The sequence below is a fragment of the Acanthopagrus latus genome, chromosome 4 (genome assembly GCF_904848185.1).
Source record: "Acanthopagrus latus isolate v.2019 chromosome 4, fAcaLat1.1, whole genome shotgun sequence".
Taxonomy (NCBI): Eukaryota; Metazoa; Chordata; class Actinopteri; order Spariformes; family Sparidae; genus Acanthopagrus; species Acanthopagrus latus.
Window position 1 is genome coordinate 18,729,670 of NC_051042.1, and position 18,669 is coordinate 18,748,338.

Genomic DNA, 18,669 nt, shown 5'->3' on the forward strand with positions numbered 1-18,669 from the left:
CAGGGAGCTGTGTTGGGCCTCCCTCCAATTCAAACAGATTTCCATCTGATCTGATCCATATCTGGCCAATCGCTACCATTCATCTAATATGGGGCATGTTTGATTGGATGACTGACAGAGGAGCATTACCATCTGGTATTGGTAAGGTTTGAAAGTCACGTCACATGTTCAGCTGGTCTGATTGGTTGTAGGCGTATCCAGTAGCATCCAGGCTTGAGAAAAACTCAGGCTCGGCAAAACTGAACAAATACGAACCCTTTAACACATCACAGCATCACACTATAACTCTGAATGTATCCAAAGTTTGGCCCGGAGGAGCATTGTGTGTGAACATAAATGTCTGGAATATTTTACCCTGCCAACTCCCCAGTACAAAATCTGGGTGAGCCAAATGTGTTAATAGAGCACACAGTGGCGTGTCGACGACGCGACTTGTGCGTAACTGGGAGAATACTAAGTATGGCGACCCACTGACACTGACAGAAGCAAAAAAGAACATAAGATTATATATAATCTCACATTATGTCTGGTCTCTTTTGTAGCTTTAGCTACACTGAATGCGATGCACTCTTTGGCCTCTACGGCAACCTCACCTCTTTTTAACAGGTCCTGTAGGTACGACCATCGTTGTACTGACGGTAATACTAGTCATGGAACAACCCAAGGCAACTTCATCAGTACATAGCGCTGCACTATGACACTTCCTTCCATGCCCACCCTCCCCCAAGCCACCTCCACTGCCCCCACCCGGTTCCCTACTTCCTTTCTTTTCATATTGTATTGTCAACCCAGTCTTCAGTCTACTGGAAGCCTCTTCTAACATGCCTCTAGATGTCTTTTCCCTATTACCATGCCTTCCACCAGGAAGCCTTCATTTAGCTTGACTTCTCTTTCTACTCCCTAATGGACTTGGCCCTGTTCTTCTTTTGTCTTCCTTTAGTACCATGAAATTCACCTTCAGGAGAGAAAGCCATCATTCCTGATGCTTCTTTACATTTTGTGAATATAGTTAGATGATTCCACCCCCTCTTTTCAGTTTCTCTTCTGTTTTCTCTCAGGCTTTATATACTTTGCATTGTTTCCTTGGAACACTGTATTGACAGTAGTGTCACACTTAAGATAAATCTTTGAGAGCAGTGAAGAAGAGCAATGAAGCATGTAATCATTTTGAATAGATTCACTGCATCATTTTTGACCTTATTTTTTGATTCCGGTTAAAACAAAGGTATAGCCTTTTGGCATTTCTGTCACAGTTTGTGCCATTTCCAATCTTTTGGAAGTTTATAGTCTATATTTCATGTTTTAACAGCTATACATTGTATGCCTGTCAGAATTACTGCATATGAGGTCAGACAACCCAACTGAAAACAAGTTTACATTGTCAGCAGAGTGATAGAAAACGCAAAGATAGTTCAAACTGCTAAAAACAGCAAGAGTTTACATTCAGTGCCAAAGCTAGAGGTAGTTTGATGTACAGTCATAGAGAGGTGTGGCAATACGCAGCATTTTCTTTGACAATTGAGATCAGGCTATGAGTGTGATCCTTACCTTAAATTATTCTTGAAGTTGAAGTTGTCTAAACTTACCCATAACTTACCTTTAAGTTTTGTTGCATAAACTTGACCACACCTTCATTATCAGGGCAGCAGACCAGAGAATTCATTTTGTGGAATTCCTCCCGACATATCGATAATATAACATGTGTCTGGTTATTTTGCATGTATTAATGCTTGTACACTGATTATTTCATACAGACACAAATTGTTTAAATAAAAAAAGAATGTTCTTTAACATAACATTTTCTCAAGTTTCTTGGGGAATAATACATGGATCTTCCTGAAAAAAAATTGGCATGTTAAGATGGCTGATATCTATGATTGAGCACAACCAAAAATCGTGTTCTAGCAGATGTGAATATTGACACTGATATTGGATTTGGCTTGATTTATTTGGGCCATGGCAGATGTATGCCATTGCAGATGGATGTATGAGTGCCATACTTGTTCATATTTGTGATTTTCTTTAACACAGTGTTAATCAAAGATCCCCTCAGGCATGTTTTTAAGAAAAAAAAAAGGAAAACATTGAATTATTTACGCAAAAATCCTTCAAATGAGCTCTACCCCTGCACTCTGCATCACAATTCTGTAAGTTTCACACTGGACCAGGTCTAACTCCTGAACTAGCCGTGATGTCATGAAATCATGCTTAAATCACATGTTAAGGTTTCTGCCTGCAGCAGATGAATGGGAAAACAGCTGTATCATGTCATACATCATTTAGCATAGTGAAGGTCAAACATCATAAGTAACAATAAGCAGAAATCAATTTTAAGTGGAATAATATGCAGCTACTTTGCCTAAGCTTATCTTTGGCTTACAAATAATAGAATATAATTAGAGTATCCAAGTTTATTTACCATAATGTTAAATGCCACTATTTTATCAACCCCAAACTAACCTGCTAGACAGTGGGAAACATTAATTTGATTATCATGAATGCCTGTCTCCCACAGCGACGCAGAAGTGACGCGGTAGTCTGTGCTGATGTAAGGCTGTGTATCCTGGAGCCACCAGGCCGAGTACATCGAAGAATCTGTTTGGAGGATTAGGTAGATTTAATTCTTTTTTAAATAAAATGTTTAGGTTTAGGTATGAAATCATTATCATTCAAGACAGACAGGCTAGTATATGAACATGAATGTTGAAAGTGGAACTATGTTATAGCAGACACAGCAGCCAGCCCCCAGCAGCTCCCACCCCCACCTTAAAGATTGACATTGTTATAATTAAATACATCCATTTAGATTCAGGATATCTTGAACTTACTGAAATCTCTTTAGCCATCACACTGGACCTTTATTGTACTGCACTTGCAGAATTGACTCATGATGCTACTCATAATAATTTGCTTGTTAAGTCTGTGTCTGAATTCAGTTTTATGCTACAATGAGTCTTTCCAGCTGAGAAAATGTAGCTCAGTAAATCTCCAACCTGCAAGACAAAAACAGACAGTTTGGCTGGGGGGGTGGGGGTGGAGAGTGATGACTCATGCACACAAGTAGAGGTCCCTCCCTTTCCATTTCTTTCAGTGTCCAATCAGTTCTTTCACAGCTGTCATTCATGCCTCCAAATCAGATCCCCACAATGCTTTACTGTCCTCTGTAAATCACTTCATTTGCAGAGGTTTAGTACATGCCAGGTAAATGCAATCGCCATTCACATTAGTTTGACACACAGATTGCTGCCTGATAATGTGATTACCTGATAGTGCAGGTGATAATCCTCTGCATCCCGGATGTTTTGACCATTCAGTGGCCCCAATATCAACTGAAACACAAAGTGGCACATTTTCCAATCCCCCAGACTAGATTTTAATGTAGCTCCTTTATGAGGATTGTTTTAATTTAGAAAGAAAATAAGTCCAATGCATAAATAGTTCTCTGAGATGAAAGCTGGATTAATTCATCATTTTTAAAACGTAATTACTTACAGATTACTTTTTCAGAAAGCAAGCAGGCTATAAAACGGAAAGACTAATCGTTGCCCTGGGTTGCCCACGTACAGTAAATATTGAGTTATTGGCTCATAGTTTCAGAGAAGATACAAGTGCCTGCTACCCCTGTTTCTCCAGGGATCTCCTCAGCACCACCGTGGTGTAAGAGCCAGTCTCAGGACTCCTCGAAGTGGGCGGATGCTTGACATGGGCTTTATGAGCTTTATGTAGAGGAGGAGAGGGACTGGGGTTTTCCTCTTTCCAGTCAGCTTTTTATTGAAAAGTATAACAAATGTAACCATAGAACAAACGCAGAGCTGTTATGAATTATGTGAACATGGTGGTGAGAAGAAAAAGAAAAAAGAGACAATGTGAGGGGGTTGAGGATGTTTGACTTGAGGTGAGTAGCGTGAGGGGAGATTACTGCACAATATAACCAGAAGCTTCACAATGGATCTACAGCCATACAGTGAAGCTTTCAAAAACGATTTACTTTAAAACCAGCAATCCATTAAGTTTAAGTTTAAGTTCCCGAAAAGATGACCGAACAAAGTAATCCAGTGTGAGCGAGATCGTTGTCACTGAATAGCATTGATTTTCTTCTGCTATCGTTAGCTCTGCTACTGCAGTGCAATCTTTGATGCAAGATCAGCTTAAAATTTAACAGCACATAATTAAAAGGAAGGTGCTAGTAGGCAGGGACTAGTGTTTTGAGTGCCACTGGTAACCTCTGAGATTGGGCATGGATAATTTGGCACAGTACATCTTCATGTCCTCCTCCATGCAACAGGCTATACTGACACTCAAGACACATAATATGAGCCCATCGAGTTAAAGCAATAGTTTTTATTGCAACCCTTACAATGAGATATATTACCATATACACAATAATTGTGGTGTAAAAGTGTTGTGTATATACTACCCACCTAAATATGTTTAGGTGAACCTAATAAAGTGACCACTGACTGACTGTATTCATAGCAGAGCAAAGAATTAGCAGTAGTATGAGCAGTATTGCAGAATCATTTGTGTTGTCATTTTGTGTATGCATTTATGGTTCAGTCCACCCACAACATGATAGGATGTAGGATGTACTGTATTTCCTCTAGTGAAATCCACAAAAAATGTGTCATCAGTTTATCTTAACTCAAGGAAGAGTCCTCTGACAGCACCCACGTCCCTGGCTGTCCCAGGATCAGCACCATGGACAGCGACGTGGCAAACTTATGTACAAAATGCAAAAAATTATCAACCTGGAAGCAGGGCTATGTATTGACGGTCTTAAACCTTTACAACAGCTTTTTTTTTTTAGATTAGTGAAATTCTCCGTTGACCATAATCTGTTTGTCTTCCAGGAGCAGGAAACAAATAGTCACCTTAACTAGAGAAAAATAAAAGGACAAGAGAGCAAAGTATCTCAATAACACATACACACATAAAGTAGCTCTATCTTTTTTTTTATAAAGGTTCATTCAAAGGTAGTTATGTGCAGGAGTTGGCAGGTTTCATAATTTCTAAACTGTTCACGTTGTGCATCCTTCTCCCTGTGAGAGTTAGCTTTGCTTTAATACTATTGAAATATATCTTTCATGCTATTTTGTCAAATGATATCCAGTTCATGGCATTTTTATCTCTTGCTTATTCTCCTAGCAATCAGACTGCATGCTTAGGTGGAACATTCATGATCAAGGACGTATCACAGAGAGATGGTTTGTTTGTGTTTGTTAAAGTCAAGCCAGAGGGGCTGGCCCATGAATTTACATCACAGGACTGTCTGACGGGCAGTGAGCTAGTCAAGTGTCTCGTTGAAGTATCTTTACGCACAGACTTTTCATTTTTGGAGGCCATATACTATTGAATTGATGGGCTATTCCAGGCTGAGGATTAGCTTGGATAGCTGTGGGCTTGCCTTTAAACAACAGCTACTTAAGCTGATTTCTAAAGTTTAGAAATAAAAATGTTTTGCTTCATAGAGTATACACTTGTCTTGAGGTAGAAAATACCAGACTGTGGTGGAGATGTCTCCATTAGTTACCTCCATATTTCTTACAGCATATCATTTATATATGTATGATACAAATGTTGACAATTGTGCTGTTTCTTTGTGCATTTTCTAGTAAATATCACGTGACTCTATTATAAACCTGCATACAAGGATGCTGCTCAGCCTTGCATCTAATTTTGCCCAGTGGTCACTTGAATATGGCAGAAATTCCAGAAATTCCACTGTGGCCCAAAAAGCCTTTTTCCCCATAGACAGCCATTATAAAAGAGACGTCTGTAAGAGCTGTTGACAGGATGCCTTTAACTGCAAAAATTGTCAATTATTACTCTTACTATAATGATTTTTTTTTTTGTATATATGAAACTTTCTTTGAGCAGACAGGCAGTTTTTAAATCCACCAATTTGGCATATTCGTGAGGAGGGCTCTTATTGGGCTGAATAGGCACCATCTTTGGGTTTACTATCTAGTTCTATTCTAAAAGTTCTAAAATCTCCATGTGGCCCAATTCTAATAAAGCATTTTTAAAAAGTGTTTTTTTTGATGCATTTAATGTCACAGAGGTACTTCGTCTTATGCTGACATAAACAATATTTTATGTGTTACACATTTTATGTTCTTTATCCTCTAAAACAGTTAAAAAGCTGCCTGATAAACATGGCATTATGAACCCATATATGAATCTCTCTGAGCTTAATGCAAGGTGACCTCATGAAGAGCTTAAAGACACTTAACCATGTCTACATGTTTCATAACAGCCCAGATTGGGCCTGAAATTTGCTATATATGGTGATGGGAGACTCTGTGACAAACAGACTATCCAGCTTCCTGAAATTGTTTAAATAGTTTTCCAGTATGTCCTCAGCCTTGTGCTACACTGGGAACACACACATCTGTAGACCAGTAGCCTATGTCCTGTTGCAGCCAATCCAAAAAAGGGATGTCTCTGGAGAAAAAAGACAGAACACTGGCTAAATGGTAGACCCACGAATGCTTGCTTGGATGTTTTTCTCGGGGGTTAAATACATAAAAACTTTAACATTGGTAATCATCCAGTGATCCTTCCTTTCACTGTCCATGGCTGACGCTGAAAGCTCAGCTCCCTTTTTTGTGTACAATGTGTCTCTGTGGATATGGCTGCACAGTATACAATACACATTTACTATCAGTCTGTTAGTCTTTGGCTCTTCTGTCGCTCTCTATTCCCAGTCACATCTTCTTCGGGGGAAGATGCTTGACTAGTAGCTTGCCGTTGCTTCCTTTGCATAATCATGTCAGCAGTGTTTTGTGATTGATCGGGCCAAGATTCTTGCTGACTAATCCAAAAAATCAAATCGTGAGAGCTTTGATAATTGAATAATCATGGTGGTCTCAAATGGGATTTGGTTTTTGTTGCTTTCAACTGTGGCATTTAATTCCAAAGCTGAATAATTTTTTTAATTGGCAGGACAAAAGACATCCCTTTGGGTCTGGTATCTTCTAGGGAGCGTGAATCGTTGAATGAATCATTAGCTGCAAGTGTAGTTAAGTGTGAATCCCTCAGAAATGTGTGTGAACATGAGAGTAGGATTCATATAGTGGCCCTGTATGTAGCATCATGCCTTTATTAGATTTGGTTTGATATCTGCGAGTGTTAACCTTTGTCAGCCTTTTTATGTCTGTGTGTACATGTCAGCAGATGGGGGAGCATTTCCAGCAAAACAAACAGTGTGTGACCAAGTCTGCTTGTTTAAAAGGAAGTGAACATAAACAGTGAAGAGACAGCCACTGATAAACAGCTACAGTGAGACAATAACAAAGGAGAGAAGAGTGGAATAGATCAAAAAATTCAATGACATTCAATCAGCAGCAGATAGTTTCTTAAGGGCCTTGAGGAGACTCCATGTCTGTAGAGTGTCAGGTGAAACATGTGTGACAAAATCTTGAATATGAAGCTATGACCTAAAGGTATAGATACTAACCGTGCAGGATGGGTTCACCCAAAAAATAAAATTCAGTCATGGAAAAGTAAGGTGAAGTTTACTATCATATCTACCTCTTTTCATTTTTGTAACTCCTTTAATATTTTCTCAGAACAGCACACATTTAATCATATGTCACCGCCAATTAGTGTGATAACATTTACCAAATTATAGTTTATACTTTCGGGGTTCTGTGAACATCAGCACTGAATTTCATGGCAATAATCCGTTAATTAAATTTTATGACAGTTGGCTGTGGACCAAAGTGTTGTTGCAACATTAGGACTGAGGTGCACGTTGACAGTAAATACTTCCTCACATATTATCACCGGGATATTTATCTAAAATATTCAAAAATTAGGCATGAACACACCTGTTACGTGATCTCTTTGTGCCAGGTGACCTCACGGCAGGAAAGCATGTAGCCATTAGAGAACCTTGTCATCTAAATGTGCAGTTCTGTCGCCCAGATGAAAAAAATAAACTCTCGGGAACAGCTGGGTCACTTTCTCTGAAGTGTCTCGGTTAGGTTTGTTGATTCTCACTTATTGGTTTAGAAATGACCTACAAACCTCTGATGGGTGTGTTTGGAGGCGAATGGTGCTTGTAGATGTGTCTTGTCCTAACTAGCTCGAATACCTCCTCAAGTGCCTTTTATTTAAACATGTGCCAAAGGAGTGCAAACAGCGCTGAATGGATGAGGAATGAAAGTATTTGTCGTAACTCTGCAGCATTCCTTCGACAAAAGAGAGATTATCTCGACATACAGAGAGGCATTTGCAAGGAGCCCTCTGGCAAAGAGTTTTGTCAACATTTTTGTGCTCCTGTTTCACTCGTTTACTCGCTCCCTCACTCTCTTACTTACTCTAAGACACACAGGTACTATGTTGGGTTTAGGAAGCTCAGGCAAAAAGGCCGCATGCATCGCAGACGTCTCTGACAATCTCTTGACAGAGTAATTGCGGGAAGCTTTTCATGCCTTTTGAGTTTGTCTACTCTCACTGGCCATCTGCTTCGTGCACCCCACCCCCACCTCTGCTTCCTACCTGCAAGATGAATGCACACGCCTATTACATTAGTTTAAATAAAGCAGAGAGAGGGAAAACTTATTTGCACCCTTTTTAAAATAGAGTTCAACATGTGGAGGGAAGCTGTGGAAAATTGGACGACCCTCCAAGAAGGTGTTTTATGGGTAACTGTGCTGTTAAAAAGTAATTTGACTAAAAGATAATCTCGGTGATTGAGCGAAGCAGCAGTTTTAAATGCGAGATTTGCGTCCACAGCACGTTGTATAGTCACTTCACTCTTCCCTGCTGTCAAGAGAACCATTGTAATACCCATAACCACAACCTTCATCCATTCATACCTTGCTCTCACGCTGCAGACACGGCTAAAATATGTGCACACTTGTATCTCGCCGTGAACTTTGTGTGACAGAGAAAGAAATGCAAACCGGTTACCTCCACTCTTGCCATGGCAACGGACGCGACAAGAAAAGCGATCCTGTACCTGTGTATCTGTCTCCCTAATGGTCTGTGTGTTAGTGTAACAAGATCTGTAAAAACTCCCCTCAATGACATTTTAGATCCCCCACTGTAACTGACCTGGGCTGGGGAGTCACAAGTAGGATTTAGGTGAGTACTCAGCCTTCTCTCAGGTTCCTGTTCCCCTTTTCCTAATGAATTCAACCATAAGAAGACTTGAGATGAGGTCCCTTTTTTCCACATGGCCAGGAGATTATTTACTCTTGTCAGAGCTGTGTGCACAAAATGTCATTAATGCAAAAACCATACTCTCCACCCCCCCACCCCCCCAAATATCAGACGTGCTCATAAAATCGCACAAAACCGATGCTCTTACTCGTGTTTTTGATTTGACACGCCAAATGAGGTTCTATGTTGTGTTTACTATTTCCTTTTGGGTTGAAAAGCTCTCATTGAGAATGCTGTGGGGTGACTGCTGAAGTGTCCTGCATTATAGCACCTTGCAGCTTCACTGTTGGACTGCACCACTTGGACTACTCCTAACTCTCCTATTCCCTCTGCTGGGAAAGGCAGATATTACACACCCTGAACAGAGCACAAAGCGTCAACTGCAGTAATTACTTTTATTTTTAAGTATCATCCCAGCGATTAGAGCCCAAGATGACCTGCGTTGTGTTCTGGCTTCCTTCCAGTCTGCTGCTTTCTCAGGGAAGGCCCGGTCTAGGTGAGAGCCTCGCTGACACCCCTCCGTATGAAATATCAATGCGAATGACTCACTCCTCAAGTTCGGTGTCAATCATCATCGCAAATGCCAAACCCATTATCACCAAATCTTTTCAAGAAGTTGTTTTGTCCATCTGGTGGCAGGAGCAGCAGGCTTTTTGGACAAAGATTTTCACAGCAGCATTCAGGGCTTTTGAAAAAGCTTGTTTTCCCTCAGGGTGAGGGGGACAAGATTTTCAATTTACCTTATAAATGACCTTGCAAACATTCATTTCTCAATTTTTGGTTGCACACACTTAATTTCCAGTTTATTTGCTGTGTGTGTCTGAGTGAGTGAGAGTGAGAACTTGTATTCAGCCTCATAAAGATAGATCGTGCCTGTGCTCAGTGCAGCAGTGATACAAACGTGAATGAACATACAGTATTTATATTTCCAACCAGCCACCTCCAAGAATTTTGAGCATCAGTTGGCAGTCTTATCTATCATTTGCACCAGTCACATAAATAGGCTTTACCTTTTTTTTCTTTTGGCTACAGCCTCCTGAAGATGTGACAAAAGATTGTTGTGACAAGTGCTGCACACTCCAGCAGAGGACTAGTTCATCTCCTGGTCGCTTGTGTCGACAGTTTCGATATAAGCCAGCCTACTTTGCTTTTTGTGTTTCTGTTTTCGTTTTCCTTTTTTGTATTGAATAGCACAACAGGCAAGTTCATTATGCGTGTGACTCATCCCACTAGCCCACACCCCCTCCCCATCTGCTGCTGTGCGCTGGAAAGGAGAGGGAACCGCCATTGATCACTTCTTCCCTCACACATGCACGAACACACCCCACCTTCAACGTCACTATCGATCGACATGTTTAATGTTTTTGCGGGGAATAGCTGGCATTTCCTTTTGTGTCATTTTACATCTGTTCCCCACCATTTGCTGACATTAGAATAAATCACAGAGCAAGAATGAAAAAAAGAAAAAGTAAAGCAGAATCCAACCAGTTATTCCAACAATCTCAGTCTGTACAGTCAGTGCAGGGCTGCAATTTTCAGTCAGGAAGTATAGAGGGAAATATGACTGGGCAGGAGATGTTTTCTGCTTTCCAAGTGTTAATCCATGAGAACAGCTTACTGACTAACAGCTGAGATGCATGATGGTTGGCAGGTATCGGACGTTTCCTTGATAAAATATTTTCCCACTAACTCCCCCTCAGGATATTGTTAATAAATAGTGTTAAACAGCTAAAAAATGCTTGTAAGTCGCTATAACAATGACATACAAAGGAAAACTAAATTCTGAAGTAGCTGTTGATTAATATGTTAATTCATTTGTTCATTCATTCAGTTACAAGAGCATATATCTGTTTTAAACACAGATCAACCAAATTATTTCTGTGATATCCAAATGGTTGTAAAATCAGTATATTGTGTTTTATTTGAAAGAAACACAGTAAGTAGAGTTAACGTCAAACAGGTTCAAAATATTTTCTCTTGAAAAAAATAATCATTTTAAACACACAGAATATAATTTTCTGACACTCTCAATCAAAACAAAACAAAAGTAAGAAGTGTGGGGTCATGAGTCGCTGTCTTTTGGTGTCAGACAAAGTTTAATTCTGCTTATGTTGAGTCTTATTATCAGAATTCCTTCTTCACTCTCTTGCTCTCCCGTTCTGAGGTTAAAGCGACAGGCAACCAAATGAAACGCACCATTACCTTGAACAAGATTAACAACCCAAACACCAGAGGACATGTTCGATAGGTACGTTTCTACAAAACCACAAACCTAAAAACCAAACTGAACATCTTTATGTAACAACTTTAGGTTCATTTTTTTTTATTTCTCTCTTGTGACAATGCTGTGCTTATGCTCTGGTTAGGTTTCCGAAGAAAAACAGATTGGTCGGGAAAATTGTTGCTTAGCTGAAAATACCTGCTCTGGTCGCCATGATCACAGATGGAGATGGTCCGACTTCCCGTGAAAGAATTGTGGGTTTGGGCACCACAAAAATGTCCTTAAATGTACTCAGATGTCCTTAAAAATATCCAGTAATATGACTCGAACTGTGGTTGGTCATTTGGCAGCCTGGTTGGCTTTTTCATAGCACCAGAAAACTACAACAATTTTGGCGGTCTCTACAGTCTCTACATCGTTGTTGTCAAACATACCATCATGTGCCACCAAAACCAACATGAAAAAAACATTCTTCATCTTTGTTCCATATATAGTACGGTAATGTAAACAGGCTGAACATCCCTTCACAGAAAATCACGACTTTTTGTGACATCTGTGAAATGTTCAGTGCGTTGTGATTGCATTAACCAATGATATTGCATTTTCTCCCTTTTAAAAAAGATAAATCTCCACCTTCGATTAATCAGAGCAGTACATTTTTTGGTCAGATGGTCTCAGTCAGGACAGAATGAGACAGAAAAAGCTCATCCCTGCAGTGTCTAGGATCAACAAGTGTTCTCGTTAACGGGTGACTGTGGGCCAAGTGGTTTCTCCTAGTGATGGGGTTGCCAGCGCTCATGACACATTCTTGTCATATGTGATATATATATGACCTTTAGTTAATTAGGTACTCCCATGGAATCTCGTGAATTGATAAAGGTCAGTAGAGATGGAATAATGGTATTGATGATAAAGATTCCCATGTCAACGACTTGCGTGTGTTAACGTCATCAAGACGGTTGTTTGATTATACAGTTTGTCATATGAGAATTAAAATACAGTGCATAATAGCGATAACGTCATATACATTAACTTTTCGGTCACATCGAAAGATGGTCTTTGGCTGATGTGAGGCAGATATATATATTTAATTTTCAGGTGATTACATGAAAGCAAGTTCCAAGTCAAATTCTGACTTGGAAGTTGAAACAAACGCTATATAAAAGTTGGAATATCATAATTCTGATTACTTCCAGTATGACATGAATACAGCATGTGCACCTCCACTTACAAATGTCCTTGCTCAAATGCTGGGGTTTATCAGAGCTTTGCCCTCTTGCTGATGGAAATTAAACTGAGAGCCATCGGAGTGAATCAAAATTCTGTTAAGTTTGGGCTGTTAAATCAAAAGAATGAGCAGAATGAACCAAAATGCTCTGTAGAGCAAAGGGAGGCAGGTGATAATACTGTGGGTTTGTGGCTAAAAGCAGCTTATTAATATTAATATATTTTAACAAAATTGTCTTAATTTGCATGCCAAAATAATACAGTGATACAAAGGTTTACAAGGAACCAATCTAATGATATGATTCTATAGCCATTCTGTACATTGCACAATCAATATTTACTTATGTAATTAAATACTGTGTAGTTGATCTATAAGCATTATTTATATGACTATGATACAGCTTCTACTGTATGTTGTACTTTGATGTTTATAACCTTTGTTAACTATGAAATAGCTATGAACCGAAGTTTTTCTTTCGATTTGACATTAATTAATTATGGATATTATAAGGTGGCACCTAATGTAAGCTTATTCAAAAGTAAATATTGCAGTGTGAGCCAATAATCCATTTCCTCATCAGTCCAAGCATGAACTTCACAGTAGTAGTTTGGAAGCAAAATGCAAGGCAAAAACTAAATATGACTGGGGGGAAAAAGTGCAATCATGCAAGATTTATAATTGAATTTTAAGCATCAATCTTCCATTATTGAATTGCAAAGACCACCCAGTTCAATCTACTTATATTGAGGAAGTTAATTCTGAATTAATTTCAGCCTTAATACAGTACTTGTAATTAAGAGATAGGACAGATTGAGAAACATCAGGTTTATATGACACTTTTAAGTGCACCATTGTGTCTCAAAGGGGCTCTACTTAACAATTTGCAGTAAATTTCATGCATTAGTTCCTTTTTTTATTTGCCGTAGTGTGCAATTGTAAATTGATGTGAAAAATGACACCTTCAACATTTCTCTCAGTTGCCTATACAAGCCTATGGACGATTTGTTTAGGTTGTTTAATGCGGCTGGACTGTGGATCAGAGCCACTGACACTCTGCTAACAGAGAGCAACAGTAGCGATCGTTAGTTGAGAGATGGAGTTTGCTAACATAAACTAACGACCGGCCTCCAGCACAACACAGACGTTCCACAGAGCCCCTTTAAAACACTTAAAACACTGAAAACTTAACATTGTAAGTAAAAGATGATGATGACATTGATAATTAACAGTGTATATGGAGTCGTGGTGTGAGATGAATGTGTTGTCTTCTTGCTTTCTTACATGTAGGTGGTCCTGGACATGACATTTGGAGGTGGTGGTCATACCAAAGCCATACTGAATACGGTTCCTGAAGTCACAGTGCTGGCCCTAGACCGAGATCCTACAGCCATTTCTCTTGCTGAGCAGCTAGCCAAGGAACACTTGTAAGTGATTTATTGAAAAAATATCAACAAGTTAAAGCTTATGTTATAAGCTGTCTAGACAAATGTTTATACTATATCATGTTTTGGCCATACATTTTTATGGTCTCAGCTGACAGCTGGACCATTTTGAGCAATGTTTGGTTTGTGGTCATTATTTGTTAAAACATACCGTAGGTGTGATATAGTATTGCAGTTCTCCTTGTATTTCTCACTTCTTGCCGGAGCCCCGATCAGATACTGCTCGCCAACATACAGCCCGTGAGTTCCACCATCCAATCAAATCCATTTCTCCTTCTTAACTTAAAGCTTTTCTCCCCCCACGCAAAGCTGGTGGGCCCGGCATGTCATTTGTCAGAGTAAGGGCCCACGCCTGCAGTGTGAGGGAGATGCTGCCTCCCACGGAGGATCTATAAGAAATGAGTGGGGGGGGGGGGTGTGAGTAAAGAGGAGCCTGGAGAAGTTAAGAAGTCGAGCGGGAGAGAAAAAAAAGGAAAAGAAAACATGAGAGTGAGAGAACAGGGAGACACGAGGACACAATGCCAGGGTGAGAGGGAGGGTGTGTGTGCATCAGCAAGGCGCGGGTGGATGAAAATGAGATGTTCCTAAGACCATGGCGTGGGAAGGAATCCTTTTACGTAGATTCTGGGGAAACCTCTCTCAAGGGAATCTGCCAGAGCACTGTGCCTGTGAGCAGGGAATGACAATTAAGAGAGAGAGAGAATGAGAACACTGTTTTCTGTCAGCAGCAATATACCCCTGCTGTAAACTCTTCCACGCCTACTCGTGATGCAAGTTGAGAGAAGCTAGAGAAATCTAGCAATTAACCAATATTATTGGAAGCCTGAGTAAAAGACCCTGGCAGCCTACGCAGTGCATGAGAGGATTTTCTTTCTCCTCTGTGCTCCCATGTCTTAAGGAAAGTATAACCTCGATGCAAACTGTTGAGTGTTGGAGTGAATCTGAACCCAGTTCCACAGGACACAAAGAGTCATTTCACCCCTGAGCGTTTTATTAAAAAGCATCAGGCTTAAGAAAGTTACTCTCTGTTCCCTCAAAGACATTCATCCATCTCTTCAATGGGATTTGTCTTCCACATGTGGAGCCTCGCTATTCTCTGCTTTTCACCATTCTTGTTGCTATGACTTCCCTTCGGCTTCGAAGCTGATGTTATAAATGTTATAAATCTCAAAAGAAACCACGATTTTTTTGAAAAGCAAAGTGAGGCAACACTGGATTTACATGTGGGCATATAGACTATATATGCCCACATGTAAGTCCAGTATTATATACATACTCCATATTATAGAGTCACACAGACTGATGTGATAGAAGATTAACTGTTTGCATGGTTATCACATCAAGATAATAAAACAATTGAATACTTTGGTTACTTTGTCTTTTGGTTCATTGAAAATTATCCTAAAACAATTTGCACCCGCTTTCAATAATGTTATCACTTACTGTGATACTGTACAGTTTGTCTGAAGGCTGTAGCTCCTCTGGTTTAGTTGAATCTTTCTTTTGAAATGTCATGTTACGTGTTTTTTGGGGGTTTGTTTCGTTTACTGTGTTTTTTTTCCTGTTTAATAGAATTTGACAAATCTATACTTCAGATCAGAATCAGTCCACATAATGAGGATGTAATGAAAATGTTATAGAATAGAAAATCTTTATTGTCACTGTAACAGATACAACGAAAAGAAAAGAGAAAGAGGGTTTTTTTTTGGCGTTTAGTTTTGTCCTAACCAATCATTAGCAAGTCATGTAGTAGCTGTCCCATCAGTGTAATTTTCAGCCATTAATTCACCAATTTAACTGTAATGTCTGCGAGTCTACATTGAACTCATCAACAGCACTGTTTTTATTTGGCGCTAGTGGATTCTATCGATGTAGCTAGAAGCCAGCTTCACAGGAAGGAGACCAGGGCATTCTTAGGAGGGACTCAGACCAAAAACAGCCCCATGGTAAAATGCGACAGGCTGCGTTGCTGCGGGCCTGTTGTTTAAAGTACTGATAGGATTTTAAATATGATCCAGTTCAGCTTGTACAGATTATGTATTTAAGGGCTAATCAGATGGCAAATCACTGCTGAACCATATGTAATAATTATCATAGACAGGATTTTAAACCCTAGAAAAGTATTGCAGAGGAGAAATACATTATGTTAGCTTTATTTATGACAATAGTAATGTTAATGGAAAAATTACATTGTAATTGTGTCTTGTCCAGTGTAAAAAGGGTAAAAATAATCCACCAGAAATGTACACTTGGATTTAAATGACTGGCCAGTGTAGTGCTTTGCAAAATGAGATGAGCGACACAGTTGGTGTGATCTTTTTGTTTTTTAATGGAGACAAAAGAAAGCCAAGTGTTACATCTTTGCATTGTGTAAAACACACAATTCTGCCCTTCACTCACTTCTATCTAGTCGATTAATAACCTCAATCAGTCAATCAATCAATCACCCATCACTAACATCCAGGGAAGTGTAGATTTCCATATTTGGAAACTTTCCTTATCTGTGAGGCAACATTTTCAAACAAGGTTTTGAACCAGGAAACAAGATGATAACAAATAACAGCAGGGGAGTGTTTAACAGTCTTTTCCAAGAGACAAATAAGTTATAACAGACACTAAGCTGCAAGTTCACAATTTTTCTGTCGCTTTAATTGTGAATTGTTTTTTATAACCTTCCTTAGGTCAACTAGGGTAGCACAAATTGAAATTTTGAATAAAACACATTTCTAAAGACAAACCTGTTTGTTGGATCTGTGTTTGTAGCCTTTTTCTTTTTTTTTTTTTTTCTTCGCTGGACTGTAGATATTTTCATCACTGCTCCCCTGCTGAAAGCAATCAATCAGCATCTTGTCTCAGGCTTCAGTGACGCAGGTAAAGGATCTGAGCAGGTCAACACAAGGGAATATTTCAGGCTTGATTTGTGAAGAGGCAGCATCGTGTTGAACGAGCATGCGCTCAGACTGAGGCTGCTGTGAGGTTCCTGATGTCCTCTCTGAGTGTTCTCTTCTCTCACAAGAACAAGTGAATGCAAGGAAATATTTTTGGTGGAAGGTTTATGAGGAAATACTTAAATGTAGACAATATTTTATGTTTCATGCAAACTGAACAGTGTCTTAATTATCACTGAAGATTCATTGTTAGCTTTGATTTGACAAAAATTACATTTCAACACAAGGTACAACTAGAAATCCCAAAGCTCCAGGAACATTTCATTGTCTAATGCAGTGACGATGGTTTTTTACCTATACTCTATAATGTACATATATTTTACCACTGGTTTGATAAAAAGGATTGTTAATAATGTAGATATTCCAATAAAATGTATGTTTTGTATTTTTGAGAAGTATAGATTTTTTTTCCTTTCATCCAGTAAAATTATTATCAAGTGGATCATTAATGTAGGGCTGCAGCTATCGAATATTTTTGAGAATTGAGTATCCCACCGATTATCCCATCGATTAATCAAGTAATCCAATAAAAATAATGCAATGCAACGAAAATGACAGGCCTTTTAAATGGACCAAGCAGTTGGCTTTTATTCCTGAATAAAACATACAGGTATTTATTCCAACCATTCCTAACACTGAGAGTAAGGGTATGTGTTGGTTTGTGTGTGTATATGTGCGTGAGGGAGCTTGAGAGAGACGAGATGTGTGTGCGTGTGTGTGTGAGGTTATTACTCTCTTGCAATTTAACACAAATTAGTTCCCACAACTTGACATCTAGTTGATACCGACATCAGGCTACAGCCTCTACATATACCATACGTTCTAACTGGCAATGGTAAGCTAAGTTAAATTAGCTAACATCAATGTTTACATTACCTTGTGTTGGCGACGCTTGGTGAGCTGGTGTTAACAACTGGATGCTTTCGGTTCAGATGTTGAATCATTGTTGACATGCTGTTGTGGTACACCAGTTCTGTTGTGCAGTACACTCATTGCACTTTGTTATCTTCTTTTTTAAGTGTGAAATGATCTCAAACTTTGGACATTCTCTGTCTTTTATGGACAGCTTCTTGGCTCTCTGCCATTGCGCCAACTACATTCTGAATGCTGCGGTGTGTGTCAGCAATAACAGTCCGTGTGGAAAAATGATCCCTGAGCTAAGCAGGCCACATAAAGTGGGTGATAGGAATTAAACGAAGCCTCGAGGCAAAGATTTTGCTTCGACCATTTTTTGTAATCGAATGATTCGAGTTACTCGAGTATCGTTTCTGCTCTACATTAATGTCACATAAGAGAAGTTGTTTGATTAAAAAAAAAGTTGTATGTTTGCTTCATGAATTGCTGAAATGTGCACATTAAAAAACAGAACATGTTTTAAATAAGATAAAATAGTTCAGTGCAAGATACATTTTAGAGACCGCATGATTGCAGAGAAAATGGAATTGGAAGACACGAATAGATAGGAAATTTCCACAGGGCAGTGTAACTTGACACAAAGAACTGTCTGCACAAGGTGAAAATGTTTCAACTTGAGATGGAAAAAAAAGCAGTAGTGAAAGGTTTTATGAATCCTCCCCATAAATGTCCAGATAGGAGAGAAACAAAGTTAGAGATTGAAGAGAAATAACCCTTCAATGTTGAGGACAAATCAACATGGGC

General features: G+C 39.3%; 1 protein-coding gene across 6 annotated transcripts in view; it reads left to right on the forward strand.

The window, feature by feature from the left end:
- Positions 1–18,669, forward strand: part of mettl15 (methyltransferase like 15) — a 46,523-nt gene that overhangs the window by 14,049 nt on the left and 13,805 nt on the right. For all 6 annotated transcript variants that reach the window (XM_037095203.1, XM_037095205.1, XM_037095204.1 and 3 more), the window contains one exon: positions 13,908–14,044. In XM_037095203.1, the coding sequence (XP_036951098.1) occupies positions 13,908–14,044 (137 nt within the window). The remainder of the gene's footprint in view (positions 1–13,907; positions 14,045–18,669) is intronic.